The following is a 13,789-nucleotide window of genomic DNA, read 5'->3' on the forward strand; positions in this document are numbered from 1 at the left end:
ACTGGTGGTGTATGTGTGTGTGTGACTTGGCAGTAGGTATAAGTGGCTGTGGTGCGTGTGTGTGGTGTGTGTGTACATGGCCTGGCAGTGTGTATGTGGGGTGAACTGGTGGTGTGTATGTATGTGTGGTAGAGGATCAGTGAAAGGGAAGGAGACTTTCAATGACATGGATTGACACAATAGCGACAACAATGGGTTCAAACATATAAAAGACCAAGAAGATGGCACAGAACCAGGCAATGTTTCATTCTGTTATACGTAAGGTTGCCATGAGTCAGAGCTGACTTGACAGCAAGTAACAGTGACAATATGCGTGTGTGTATGTGACTTGGTGGTGTATATGTAGGTGAACTGGCAGTGTGTGTGCCCATGCGTGTTGTGTGCGCACACACGTGTGTAGTGGAGGTACAGTACCAAAGCTAATGTCTGGATTGTAATCCTCAGTCAGTTCAAACTCAGCTCTTGCTCATGGTCAATCACTAAAAAAGCAATTAACTTTAAGAAGAATAAGTCTAGAATATTTGGACTCTCTCAACAAGTCAGAGATACAAAGCTCAATGCTCACTATAGCCACAATCTTTCCCTGTTCAAACAATGTGTTGTTGAATTCCCAAAGGTTGTGGTCATGCACCAATGAAACAGGAAAAATGAGTAGCCTGATATATAAACATACATACAACTAACTGAACACTATAGTTATGGACACACACTGCTATTGATTTGTGCTTTTCATTATGTCAGCAGAAGGTTGCCAATTGATTATATCTTGCCACATTTTTGGCTTTAAGTGGTCCTTCCTTTTATGAAATAATGTCTTGAGGGGCTGGCAGGCTCTTTTCTAATATCCTGAGTTGGCATAATAAAAATTGACCAGCTCTATGTTTTCCCAATTGTTTGGAAACGTTACTGGTCCATGAAATGTGAACAGCTGGAGCCCCCACACAAACTCACCTGTTGTTTTCTCACCAAGGCTTGGGGGAGGGGCAGAGTGTGGAAACTGAGTCACAGACATTCTTGTGGCATCCCTCCCTTCTGAACCAGTGGGAACCCGCTATTGGTAAGAGAGATGGTGGATTTTTTTTTCCCCCTCTCTCAAAGGAGTTTGTCTTCTCAACAGGGGAGGAGATGACTAGCTGTTCAAATCCATCTTTTGTAACAGGATCTGTTGTCTTTATGCCTTGTCACAGAAGTCAAGAGAACATCCTAGAATCTTAATGTATGCTAATAAAAGCAGTATACTCATAAACTAACAACATCAAATTTTCACAGGAATCCCGGGATCCATAAAGGCAAGGGGCAAGGGAGAGGGCCAATTCTTCACACACAGCCATCCTGAGCCTCCAAGTTTGTTTATCCAAATTGCTAGGCAAGTATAAATTAGAACAACAAATGCATCCTGCCTGGCAGTGGTGACACCAACTCTGTAAATAATTATAATTTAATCTTATAGCCAAGAGTCCTGAATGACTCCCCGAACGATTTCCTCTGCTTAATTCCTTCCCTACTGAGTGACTTAGTAGGAAAAGGAATACTCCCTTAGGTTTGTTTCACTCCAGAAGTTTGGACAACGTGGAGACTCACACCTGTAGGAGACCATTTGGCCCATGGATCAACAAGCGAATCAAAGAGACTTTGGGACTGGAAGAGAGGGAATTGACAAAGATATCCATCATGACATTTGTTTCTAGAAGTGAAAACTTGGTAAGACTCTAAGAAGAGATCTAGTGAAGTGAAACCAGTAAAAACGAGTTGCCACTGAGTCTATTCCGACTCATGGCAACCCCATGTGTGTCAGAGTAGAACTGCGCTCCATAGGGTTTTTTTTTTTTTTTAAATTAACTTTTATTAAGCTTCAAGTGAACATTGACAATTCCAATCAGTCTGTCACATGTAAGTTTACATGTATCTTACTCCCTTCTCCCACTTGCTCTCCCCCTATTGAGTCAGCCCTTTCAGTCTCTCGTTTCGTGCCAATTTTGCCATCTTCCCTCTCTCTCTATCTTCCCATCCCCCCTCCAGTCAAGAGTTGCCAACACACTCTCCAGTGTCCACCTGATTTAATTAGCTCACTCTTCATCAGCATCTCTCTCCCTCCAGCTGACCAGTCCCTTTCATGTCTGATGAGTTGTCTTCGGGGATGGTTCCTGTCCTGTGCCAACAGAAGGTCTGGGGAGCATTGCTACCGGGATTCCTCTAGTCACAGTCAGACCATTAGGTATGGTCTTTTTATGAGAATTTGGGGTCTGTATCCCACTGATCTCCTGCTCCCTCAGGAGTTCTCTGTTGTGCTCCCTGTCAGGGCAGTCATCGATTGTGGCCGGGCACCAACTAGTTCTTCTGGTCTCAGGATGATGTAGGTCTCTGGTTCATGTGGCCCTTTCTGTCTCTTGGGTTCTTAGTTGTTGTGTGACCTTGGTGTTCTTCATTTTCCTTTGCTCCAGGTGGGTTGAGACCAATTGATGTATCTTAGATGGCCGCTTGTTAGCATTTAGGACCCCAGACGCCACCTTTCAAAGTGGGATGCAGAATGTTTTCATAATAGAATTATTTTGCCAATTGACTTAGAAGTCCCCTCAAACCATGTTCCCCAGCCCCCAGCCCCTGGTCCGCTGACCTTTGAAGCATTCATTTCATCCCGGAAACCTCTTTGCTTTTAGTCCAGTCCAACTGGGCTGACCTTCCTTGTATTGAGTGTTGTCTTTCCCCTCACCCAAAGCAGTTCTTATCTACTGATTGATCAATAAAAAACCCTCTCCCTCCCTCCCTCCCTCCCCTCCTCGTAACCACAAAAGTATGTGTTCTTCTCAGTTTTTTCTATTTCTCAAGATCTTATAATAGTGGTCTTATACAATATTTGTCCTTTTGCCTCTGACTCATTTCGCTCAGCATAATGCCTTCCAGATTCCTCCATGTTATGAAATGTTTCAGAGATTCGTCACTGTTCTTTAGCAATGCGTAGTATTCCATTGTGTGAATATGCCACAATTTATTTACCCATTCGTCTGTTGACAGACACCTTGGTTGCTTCCAGCTTTTTGCTATTGTAAACAGAGCTGCAATAAACATGGGTGCGCATATATCTGTTTGTGTGAAGGCTCTTGTATCTCTAGGGTATATTCCGAGGAGTGGGATTTCTGGGTTGTATGGTAGTTCTATTTCTAACTGTTTAAGATAACGCCAGATGGATTTCCAAAGTGGTTGTACCATTTTACATTCCCACCAGCAGTGTATGAGAGTTCCAATCTCTCCGCAGCCTCTCCAACATTTATTATTTTGTGTTTTTTGGATTAATGCCAGTCTAGTTGGTGTGAGATGGAATCTCATCGTAGTTTTAATTTGCATTTCTCTAATGGCTAATGATCGGGAGCATTTTCTCATGTATCTGTTGGCTGCCTGAATATCTTCTTTAGTGAAATGTGTGTTCATATCCTTTGCCCACTTCTTGATTGGGTTGTTTGTCTTTTTGTGGTTGAGTTTTGACAGAATCATGTAGATTTTAGAGATCAGGCGCTGGTCTGAGATGTCATAGCTGAAAATTCTTTCCCAGTCTGTAGGTGGTCTTTTTACTCTTTTGGTGAAGTCTTCAGATGAGCATAGGTGTTTGATTTTTAGGAGCTCCCAGTTATCTGGTTTCTCTTCATCATTTTTGGTAATGTTTTGTATTCTGTTTATGCCCTGTATTAGGGCTCCTAGGGTTGTCCCTATTTTTTCTTCCATGATCTTTATCGTTTTAGTCTTTATGTTTAGGTCTTTGATCCACTTGGAGTTAGTTTTTGTGCATGGTGTGAGGTATGGGTCCTGTTTCATTCTTTTGCAAATGGATATCCAGTTATGCCAGCACCATTTGTTAAAAAGACTATCTTTTCCCCAATTAACTGACACTGGTCCTTTGTCAAATATCAGCTGCTCATACATGGATGGATTTATATCTGGGTTCTCAATTCTGTTCCATTGGTCTATGTGCCTGTTGTTGTACCAGTACCAGGCTGTTTTGACTACTGTGGCTGTATAATAGGTTCTGAAATCAGGTAGAGTGAGGCCTCCCACTTTCTTCTTCTTTTTCAGTAATGCTTTGCTTATCTGGGGGTTCTTTCCCTTCCATATGAAATTGATGATTTGTTTCTCTATCCCCTTAAAATATGACATTGGAATTTGGATCGGGACTGCATTATATGTATAGATGGTTTTTGGTAGAATAGACATTTTTACTATGTTAAGTCTTCCTATCCATGAGCAGGGTATGTTTTTCCACTTAAGTATGTCCTTTTGAATTTCTTGTAGTAGAGCTTTGTAGTTTTCTTTGTATAGGTCTTTTACATCCTTGGTAAGATTTATTCCTAAGTATTTTATCTTCTTGGGGGCTACTGTGAATGGTATTGATTTCGTTATTTCCTCTTCGGTGTTCTTTTTGTTGATGTAGAGGAATCCAAGTGATTTTTGTATGTTTATTTTATAACCTGAGACTCTGCCAAACTCTTCTATTAGTTTCAGTAGTTTTCTGGAGGATTCCTTAGGGTTTTCCGTGTATACGATCATGTCATTTGCAAATAGTGATAGCTTTACTTCCTCCTTGCCAATCCGGATACCCTTTATTTCTTTGTCTAGCCTAATTGCCCTGGCTAGGACTTCAAGTACGATGTTGAGTAAGAGCGGTGATAAAGGGCATCCTTATCTGGTTCCCGTTCTCAAGGGAAATGCTTTCAGGTTCTCTCCATTTAGAGTGATATTGGCTGTTGGCTTTGCATAGATGCCCTTTATTATGTTGAGGAATTTTCCTTCAATTCCTATTTTGGTAAGAGTTTTTATCATAAATGGGTGTTGAACTTTGTCAAATGCCTTTTCTGCATCTATTGATAAGATCATGTGGTTTTTATCTTTTGTTTTATTTATGTGATGGATTACATTAATAGTTTTTCTGGTATTAAACCAGCCTTGCATACCTGGTATAAATCCCACTTGATCAGGGTGAATTATTTTTTTGATGTGTTGTTGGATTCTATTGGCTAGAATTTTGTTGAGGATTTTTGCATCTATGTTCATGAGGGATATAGGCCTGTAATTTTCTTTTTTTGTAATGTCTTTACCTGGTTGTGGTATCAGGGAGATGGTATCTTCATAGAATGAGTTGGGTAGTATTCCGTCTTTTTCTATGCTTTGAAATACCTTCAGTAGTAGTGGTGTTAAGTCTTCTCTGAAGGTTTGGTAGAACTCTGCAGTGAAGCCGTCCGGGCCAGGGCTTTTTTTTGTTGGAAGTTTTTTGATTACCGTTTCAATCTCTTTTTTTGTTATGGGTCTATTTAGTTGTTCTACTTCTGAATGTGTTAGTTTAGGTAGGTAGTGTTTTTCCAAGAATTTATCCATTTCTTCTAGGTTTTCGAATTTGTTAGAGTACAATTTTTCGTAGTAATCTGAAATGATTCTTTTAATTTCATTTGGTTCTGTTGTGATGTGGTCCTTTTCGTTTCTTATTCGGGTTATTTGTTTCCTTTCCTGGTTTTCTTTAGTCAATCTAGCTAATAGTTTATCAATTTTGTTAATTTTTTCAAAGAACCAGCTTTTGGCTTTGTTAATTCTTTCAATTGTTTTTCTGTTCTCTAATTCATTTAGTTCAGCTCTAATTTTTATTATTTGTTTTCTTCTGGTGCCTGATGGGTTCTTTTGTTGCTCACTTTCTATTTGTTCAAGTTGTCGGGACAGTTCTCTGATTTTGGCTCTTTCTTCTTTTTGTATGTGTGCATTTATCGATATAAATTGGCCTCTGAGCACTGCTTTTGCTGTGTCCCAGAGGTTTTGATAGGAAGTATTTTCATTCTTGTTGCTTTCTAAGAATTTCCTTATTCCCTCCTTGATGTCTTCTATAACCCAGTCTTTTTTCCGGAGGGTATTGTTCATTTTCCAAGTATTTGATTTCTTTTCCCTAGTTTTTCTGTTATTGATTTCTAGTTTCATTGCCTTGTGGTCTGAGAAGATGCTTTGTAATATTTCGATGTTTTGGACTCTGCAAAGGTTTGTTTTACGACCTAATATGTGGTCTATTCTAGAGAATGTTCCATGTGCACGAGAAAAGAAAGTATACTTTGCAGCAGTTGGGTGGAGAGTTCTGTATAAGTCAATGAGGTCAAGTTGGTTGATTGTTGTAAGTAGGTCTTCCGTGTCTCTACTGAGCTTCTTACTGGATGTCCTGTCCTTCTTCGAAAGTGGTGTGTTGATGTCTCCTACTATAAATGTGGAGGTGTCTATCTCACTTTTCAATTCTGTTAAAATTTGATTTATGTATCTTGCAGCCCTGTCATTGGGTGCATAAATATTTAATATGGTTATGTCTTCCTGATCAATTGTCCCTTTTATCATTATATAGTGTCCTTCTTTATCCTTTGTGGTGGATTTAAGTCTAAAGTCTATTTTGTCAGAAATTAATATTGCTACTCCTCTTCTTTTTTGCTTATTGTTTGCTTGATATATTTTTTTCCATCCTTTGAGTTTTAGTTTGTGTCTCTAAGTCTAAGGTGTGTCTCTTGTAGGCAGCATATAGATGGATCGTGTTTCTTTATCCAGTCCGTGACTCTCTGTCTCTTTATTGGTGCATTTAGTCCATTTACATTCAGTGTAATTATAGATAAATAAGTTTTTAGTGCTGTCATTTTGATGCCTTTTCATGTGTGTTGTTGGCCATTTCATTTTTCCACATACTTTTTTGTGCTGAGACGTTTTTCTTAGTAGATTGTGAGATCCTCATTTTCATAATGTTTAACTTTATGTTAGTTGAGTCGTTACGTTTTTCTTGGCTTTTTTCTTGAGTTATGGAGTTGATATTCCTTTTTGTGGTTACCTTATTATTTACCTCTATTTTTCTAAGTAAAAACCTAACTTGTATCGTTCTATATCGCCTTGTATCACTCTCCATGTGGCAGTTCAATGCCTCCTATATTTATTCCCTCTTTTTGATTATTGTGATCTTTTATCTATTGATTTCCATGATTCCCTGTTATGTGTATTATTTTGTTTATTTATTTATTTTTTAGAATTAATCTTAGTTTGTTTGTTTTTGTGCTTTCCCTATTTGATTTGATATCAGGACGTTCTGTTTTGTGACCTTGTATTGTGCTGGTACCTGATATTATTGGTCATCTGACCAAACAATCTCCTTTAGCATTTCTTGTAGCCTTGGTTTGGTTTTTGCAAATTCTCTAAGCTTGTGTTTATCTGTAAATATCTTAATTTCTCCTTCATATTTCAGAGAGAGTTTTGCTGGATATATGATCCTTGGTTGGCAGTTTTTCTCCTTCAGTGCTCTGTATATTTCGTCCCATTCCCTTCTTGCCTGCATGGTTTCTGCTGAGTAGTCTGAACTTATTCTTATTGATTCTCCCTTGAAGGAAACCTTTCTTTTCTCCCTGGCTGCTTTTAAAATTTTCTCTTTATCTTTGGTTTTGGCAAGTTTGATGATAATATGTCTTGGTTTTTTTCTTTTTGGATCAATCTGAAATGGGGTTCGATGAGCATCTTGGATAGATATCCTTTCGTCTTTCATGATGTCAGGGAAGTTTTGTGTCAGGAGTTCTTCAACTATTTTCTCTGTGTTTTCTGTCCCCCCTCTCTGTTCTGGGACTCCAATCACTCCCAAGTTATCCTTCTTGATAGAGTCCCACATGATTCTTAGGGTTTCTTCATTTTTTTAAATTCTTTTATCTGATTTTTTTTCAGCTATGTTGGTGTTGATTCCCTGGTCCTCCAGATGTCCCAGTCTACATTCTAATTGCTCGAGTCTGCTCCTCTGACTTCCTATTGCGTTGTCTAATTCTGTAATTTTATTGTTAATCTTTTGGATTTCTACATGTTGTCTCTCTACGGATTCTTGCAACTTATTAATTTTTCCACTATGTTCTTGAATAATTTTTTTGAGTTCTTCAACAGTTTTATCGGTGTGTTCCTTGGCTTTTTCTGCAGTTAGCCTAATTTCATTTGTGATGTCTTTAAGCATTCTGTAAATTAGTTTTTTATATTCTGTATCTGATAATTCCAGGATTGTATCTTCATTTAGGAAAGATTTTGATTCTTTTGTTTGGGGGGTTGGAGAAGCTGTCATGGTCTGCTTCTTTAAGTGGTTTGATATGGATTGTTGTCTCCGAGCCATCACTGGGAAACTAGTTTTTCCAGAAAATCCGCTAAAAAAAAAATGCAGTCAGATCCCTATCAGAGTTCTCCCTCTGGCTCAGGCTTTTCAGATGTTAATGGAGCCGCCTGGGGAGGGTGGGGGAGGGATCAGAGAGCTAGGAGTGTAGCATCTCAGAATATAGCCAGAGTTGTTTGTCTTACTTGGAATGACTCTTATATCTGAGATTTCCGCGGGGCGTGTTGCCTATATGTACTCGGTGTGTGGAGATTGCCCCCCGGGGGGTCTGGCCCGCTGGCGTCACGGTCAGATCCTCCGCTGTCAGCCCCACCCCCAAGGTTAAGGCTCCCCTACTGGGACGGTGCACTTCCGTCTCCAAAATCCATCGCTGCCTCCCGGGGGCTCCCCGTCCCTCCAGCCGTGTCGAGCGCCGCTCCCGCGAACCGGGTGCGACTGCGCGTCCCGGATGGGATGCCGCTCTCCCCGCTCCAAGACCAGCCACTGCCTCCCGGGGACTTCTCCCTCCGGTGCGCCACGCCGCTCGCGCGAACTGGGTGGGCGCCTCCCACACGAACTACTGGACCACCCCGCCGGGGTCAATTCAGGGAAATGTAGGTGGTCCCCGCGCTCACGGCCCGCCTGCGTCGCCAAAATCCCGGCGGGACGGCTCCCCGGCTGGGACACTGCTCTCCCCGCTCCAAGACCAGTCACTTCCTCCCGGGGACTTCCCCCTCCGGCGCGCCACGCGGCTCGCGTGAACTGGGTGGGCGCCTCCCACACGAATGACTGGACCCCCCCCCAGGGTCAATTCAGGGAAATGTAGGTGGTCACCGCGCTTGCGCCCTGCCCGCTTCCCGCCAAACTCCCGGCGGGATGGCTCCCCGGCTGGGACGCTGCTCTCCCCGCGCCAAGACCAGTCACTGCCTCCCGGGGACTTCTCCCACCGGCTGCGCCGCCACGCCGCCCACGCCAACCGGCTGGGCTCGCTCCCGGGATGAGTTCGGGGGCTAGGGCTGGGCTCCTTGTCTGTGCCGTCTGTCCCCGTGGGCTCTGCCCCAACTCGGGCTCCGAAGGTCACCTGCCTGGTGCGCTGGCTCCTGGCTCTGAAAACAATCGCTGTCTCCCGTATTTGTTCGTTCTCCGTCTCTAAATCTGGGTTTGTTGTTCAGAGTTCGTAGATTGTTATATATGTGATTGATTCACTTGTTTTTCCGAGTCTTTGTTGCAAGAGGGATCCGCGGTAGCGTCCACCTGGTCCACCATCTTGGCCCCGCCTCCGAGTCTCCATAGGGTTTTTGATAGATGATTTGGGGGATGTAGATTGCCAGGCCTTTCTTCCAAGGCACATTTGGGTGGACTCAAACCTCCAACCTTTTGGTTAGCAGCTGAGCACATTAACTACTTGCACCACCCAGGAACTCCTGGTTAAGTCAACTGTGCCACAGTCGTACAAGAGAATACTACACAGCCCCGAAAAACCTTCATGGATTTAGAGTCTGACTAACCCAGGGCTGAGTCCCAGCTCTGCTGCTTACTATACTCAAGCAAGTAATATCACCTCAAGCAAGAAACAGAACCTCTTTGGGCCTCATCCATAAAATGGAGGAAATGATAGTATCTACTTTATAGAGTTATTATGAAGAAGAAATGAAATTATACGTAGTTGTAAAGAGCTTAGAACTGGCCTGGCACATATTGGTAGTAAATGTTCAATAAATGATCCTATTATCACATCTAGTATGTTTCATGGGCTTCCACAATGATATAAGAAAAAAATCTCATGATATAATGCTGAGTTAAAAAGAGATAACTAAAAGGAAAAACCACAGAAACAGTAAAAAGATCAGTGGTTGGTAGAAGTGCAGAGAGGGGGGAGGGATGAATGGGTGGAACACAGGGCATTTTTTTTTAAGGAGGTGAATGGATCAGTTTTAATCTTTTTTGTGTGTGCTTTACGTGAAAGTTTATAACTCAAGTCAGTTTTTCATACAAAAACTTATATACACATTGTTATGTGACCATAGTTACTCTCCCTACAATGTGACAGCACACTCCTTCTCTCCACCCTGTATTTCCCATGTCCACTCAACCTGCTCCTGTACCCCTCTGCCTCCTCATCTCACCTCCAGACAGGAGCTGCCCACATAGTCTCATGTGCCTACCTGAGCTAAGAAGTATACTCCTCACCAGTATCATTTCATGTCTTATAGTCCAGTGTAATCTTTGTCTGAAGAGTTGGCTTCAAGAACGGTTTTAGTTTTGGGCTAACAGAGAGTTCTGGGGCCATGACCTCTGGGGTCCCTCCAGTCTCAGTCAGACCATTAACTCTGGTCTTTTTACTAGAATTTGAGGTCTACATCCCACTTTTCTCCTGCTCCAGCAGGGATTCTCTGTTGTGCTCCCTGTCAGGGCAGTCATTGGTGGCACCATCTAGTTCTTCCGGTCTCAGGCTGATGGAGTCTCTAGTATATGTGGCCCTTTCTTTCTCTTGGGCTCATATTTTCCTTGTGTCTTTGGTGTTCTTCATTCTCCTTTGCTCCGGGTGGGTTGAGACCAATTGATGCATCTTAGATGTTCGCTCGCTAGCTTTTAAGACCCCAGGCACTATTTACCAAAGTGGGATGCTGAACATTTTCTTAATACACTTTGTTATGCCAATTGCCCTAGATGTCCCCTGAAACCATGGTCCCCAGAACCCCGTTCCTACTACTCTGTCCCTCAAAGTGTTTGGTTGTATTCAGGAAACTTCTTAGCTTTTGGTTTAGTCCAGTTGTGCTGACTTCTCCTGTATTGGGAACACGGGGCATTTTTAGGGCGTGGAAACTACTCTGCATGATACTGTAATGGTGGACACAGGACAGACATTTGTCAAAACTCAGCATGAAGGTGAACCCTAGTAGGAACCTATGGAATTTAATAATAACATATCAATATTGGTTCATCAATCGTAACACAGGTACCACACGGATGTAAGACAGTGTGCAGGGCGGAGGAGGGCATATGGGGGCTATGTGCTTTCTGCACAACTTCTCTGTAAACCAAAAACTGCTCTAAAAATAAAGTCTACTAAAAATAGGTAATGACAGATATATTAAGATCCTAATTTTGTAATATCAAAATATATAAAAAGAGCTTGATCTTGGCAAAGCGAAAAGCCAAAGAGGAGTGCATCAAAATTTTAATAATTGTTTTTTTAATTTGTCTATACTTTTTTTCATACCTTTTTATATTTTCCATGCTGTCTATAATGAGCATATATATTACACTGACAATCAAATAAAAAAATAGGCATTTTACAAAAAGAAGCAGGGGGTCAGAGAATCTTCAGGCTGGAAGGCTGTTGGGATTCTGGGCCAGTGCAGGTGTATCTAGCTCTTCAACCCGACTCCCAGCTCCAAATGCCCAGCCGTTGCTCCTAGACTAGTTTACAGAACATCAACCTCCACAGAGTAATTCAGGCTCCGGCTCACCTGTGCTCCTCTCAACACCCCCATCCAAGGTAGTAAACGACCTGGCCAAGCTCCTGTGACATGCTTACGACACCAAGGTCGTCTTACACCTAGTCACTGCACTGGGAAACTTGAGCTGTCAGGGGTACACTGGTTCTCAAATCTCAGAGTCTGTATTTAGGGTGAATCCATTCCCACTTTACCCCTCTCAAGCAATCACACTTGGCTTCTACCAGGAGTTTGTCTTATTTTCTCATTCAATAGACAGGAGCACCTCTATGAACCATGCCTTATTCAGTGGCGTTGCTGTGACGCTGGAAGCTATGACACCAGTATTTCAAATACTAACAAGGTCACCCATGGTGGACAGGTTTCTGTGGAGCTTCCAGACTAAGACAGACTAGGAAGAAAGGCCTGGATACCTACTTCTGAAAATTAGCCAGTGAAAACCCTACGAATCCTAGGTTGGAAGGCACCAAAATACACAGTGGTGGCAACAACGGACTTGAGCATATGATGATCATGAAGGTGGTGCACGAACGGGCAACATTTTATTCTGTTGTACATGGCATCGCCATGAGTCAGAGCTGACTCAACAGCAACTAACAACAACAACCACATTGCCCAATACCTGGTATAGGAAGACATTCAATAAATGTGCTCCTTGTTCCTGTTTTCTTCTTTTCCTTCCTCTAATTTCCACCCCAACTGGCTACTGTATCTCCATCTTCCTTGGGCACTGCCCTTCACTGACTGTTGCAGCCACCTACTTTCTTCTTCACTCGGAAGCCTCAGTGACACCCCTCCATCCCCACACACTGAGCCCTGCCTTTCCCCTGGCACTGTGGCAGTGAAGGCTGCACAGATGTGCCATGTTTGTCTAAAGCACATCTGGAGACACAGCCTTTTACTGGCTCATGATGTGCTGATGAAGGTCGCTGTGAGCCCCTCATCCCAACAATACAGCCCAATGAGAAAATGAGACAGCAGTCTAAATGCCACACCACCTTCTAAATGCCACACCACCACCTGTCAGGCTTGTCACCCAAATAGGAAGCCGGATACTTCCTTAAGCCAAGCTCATCTTGGGCATGTCCAGTGGCTGCAAATCTGGGAGAAAACAAGCAACTCAGCTAAGTCTTCAATCACCCATCTCCTCTCGAGCCCGGCAATATCTGAGAATCCCCATTATAGATGGGGCACGCTGCGGAAAAGCCCGCCCACTTTCGCAAAGCCAGAACAATAGGGAGAAGGTTGTCTTTGTCTTCAGAAGAACAATTTCCACTTAAGGTTCTATTCCCTTTGCTGGATGCTATGAATATGTCTTCCAGAGATGGAGCTATATTTCAAATCATTTTACCGAGAACCTATCCACATCCTGAGGCCAGAACATTTTTAGTCTTAATGCAATTTACTCAACCACGACCCATCATGAAATTCTTCAGCAAGGACATGCTTCAAATCAGATACCAAAATCACTGTAAAAATTTACCCCAGTTCTAAAACTATGCAGTGATTTCTCAATATGTTGAGATGAAAATATTCCAACAGCAGCTGTGAGGAAGAGGCAAAAAGGCCTTTGGCAGTAAGTTCAGGTGCCTGGATCCCAGTAAGTCCCAAGTTCAGAGGAGAGAGGAGGAAAGGGAAGGGGTAGAGGATAGTGCTTACCAGAGGGAGGAGCCTTCGGTCCCCGTGACTTCCAGAAAGTCGTAACCATCCTCCAGCTGGAAGTCAATGAAGACCAGGGCAATGGTGTCCCCCAGCTCGGCCAGGATGGTCCACGTGCAATCGGCGTTGTTATGGTACTCCGAGGGGAAGTGGGGGCTGGAGATGATGCCACTCTGGCCCCGCAAGGTCCCACCACAGGCATCGTCCGCTGTGGGCACAGAGACAAAAAGCTCATGTGAATGGTCCCATTCCCAGTCTCTGGCACTTACCATGGGCTTCACCCATAAGAGAGGTCCTGGAACACAAGGCACAGACATGGTGAGGCACGATGCTAGTCTGAATTAGGACTGATTACAATGACAATGATGCCAAACACTTAGATAGTCCCTGGGTGGTACAAATGGTTAATGCACTCACTGCTAACTGAAAGGTTGATGGTTCAGGTCCACCCAGAGAGCCTTGGAAGAAAGGCCTGGTGATCTACTTTCAAAAAATCAGTCACTGAAAACCCTATGGAGCACAGTTTTACTCTGACACACATGGGTTCTCCATGAGTCAG

General features: G+C 43.0%; 1 protein-coding gene across 1 annotated transcript in view; it reads right to left on the bottom strand.

The window, feature by feature from the left end:
- CSMD2 (CUB and Sushi multiple domains 2) overlaps positions 1-13,789 on the bottom strand; it is a 786,100-nt gene that overhangs the window by 472,214 nt on the left and 300,097 nt on the right. Inside the window, exon 5 of the mRNA XM_049878694.1 lies at positions 13,231-13,438. Coding sequence (XP_049734651.1) covers positions 13,231-13,438 — 208 coding nt within the window. The remainder of the gene's footprint in view (positions 1-13,230; positions 13,439-13,789) is intronic.

This window comes from Elephas maximus, chromosome 3 (assembly GCF_024166365.1).
Source record: "Elephas maximus indicus isolate mEleMax1 chromosome 3, mEleMax1 primary haplotype, whole genome shotgun sequence".
Classification (NCBI taxonomy): Eukaryota; Metazoa; Chordata; class Mammalia; order Proboscidea; family Elephantidae; genus Elephas; species Elephas maximus.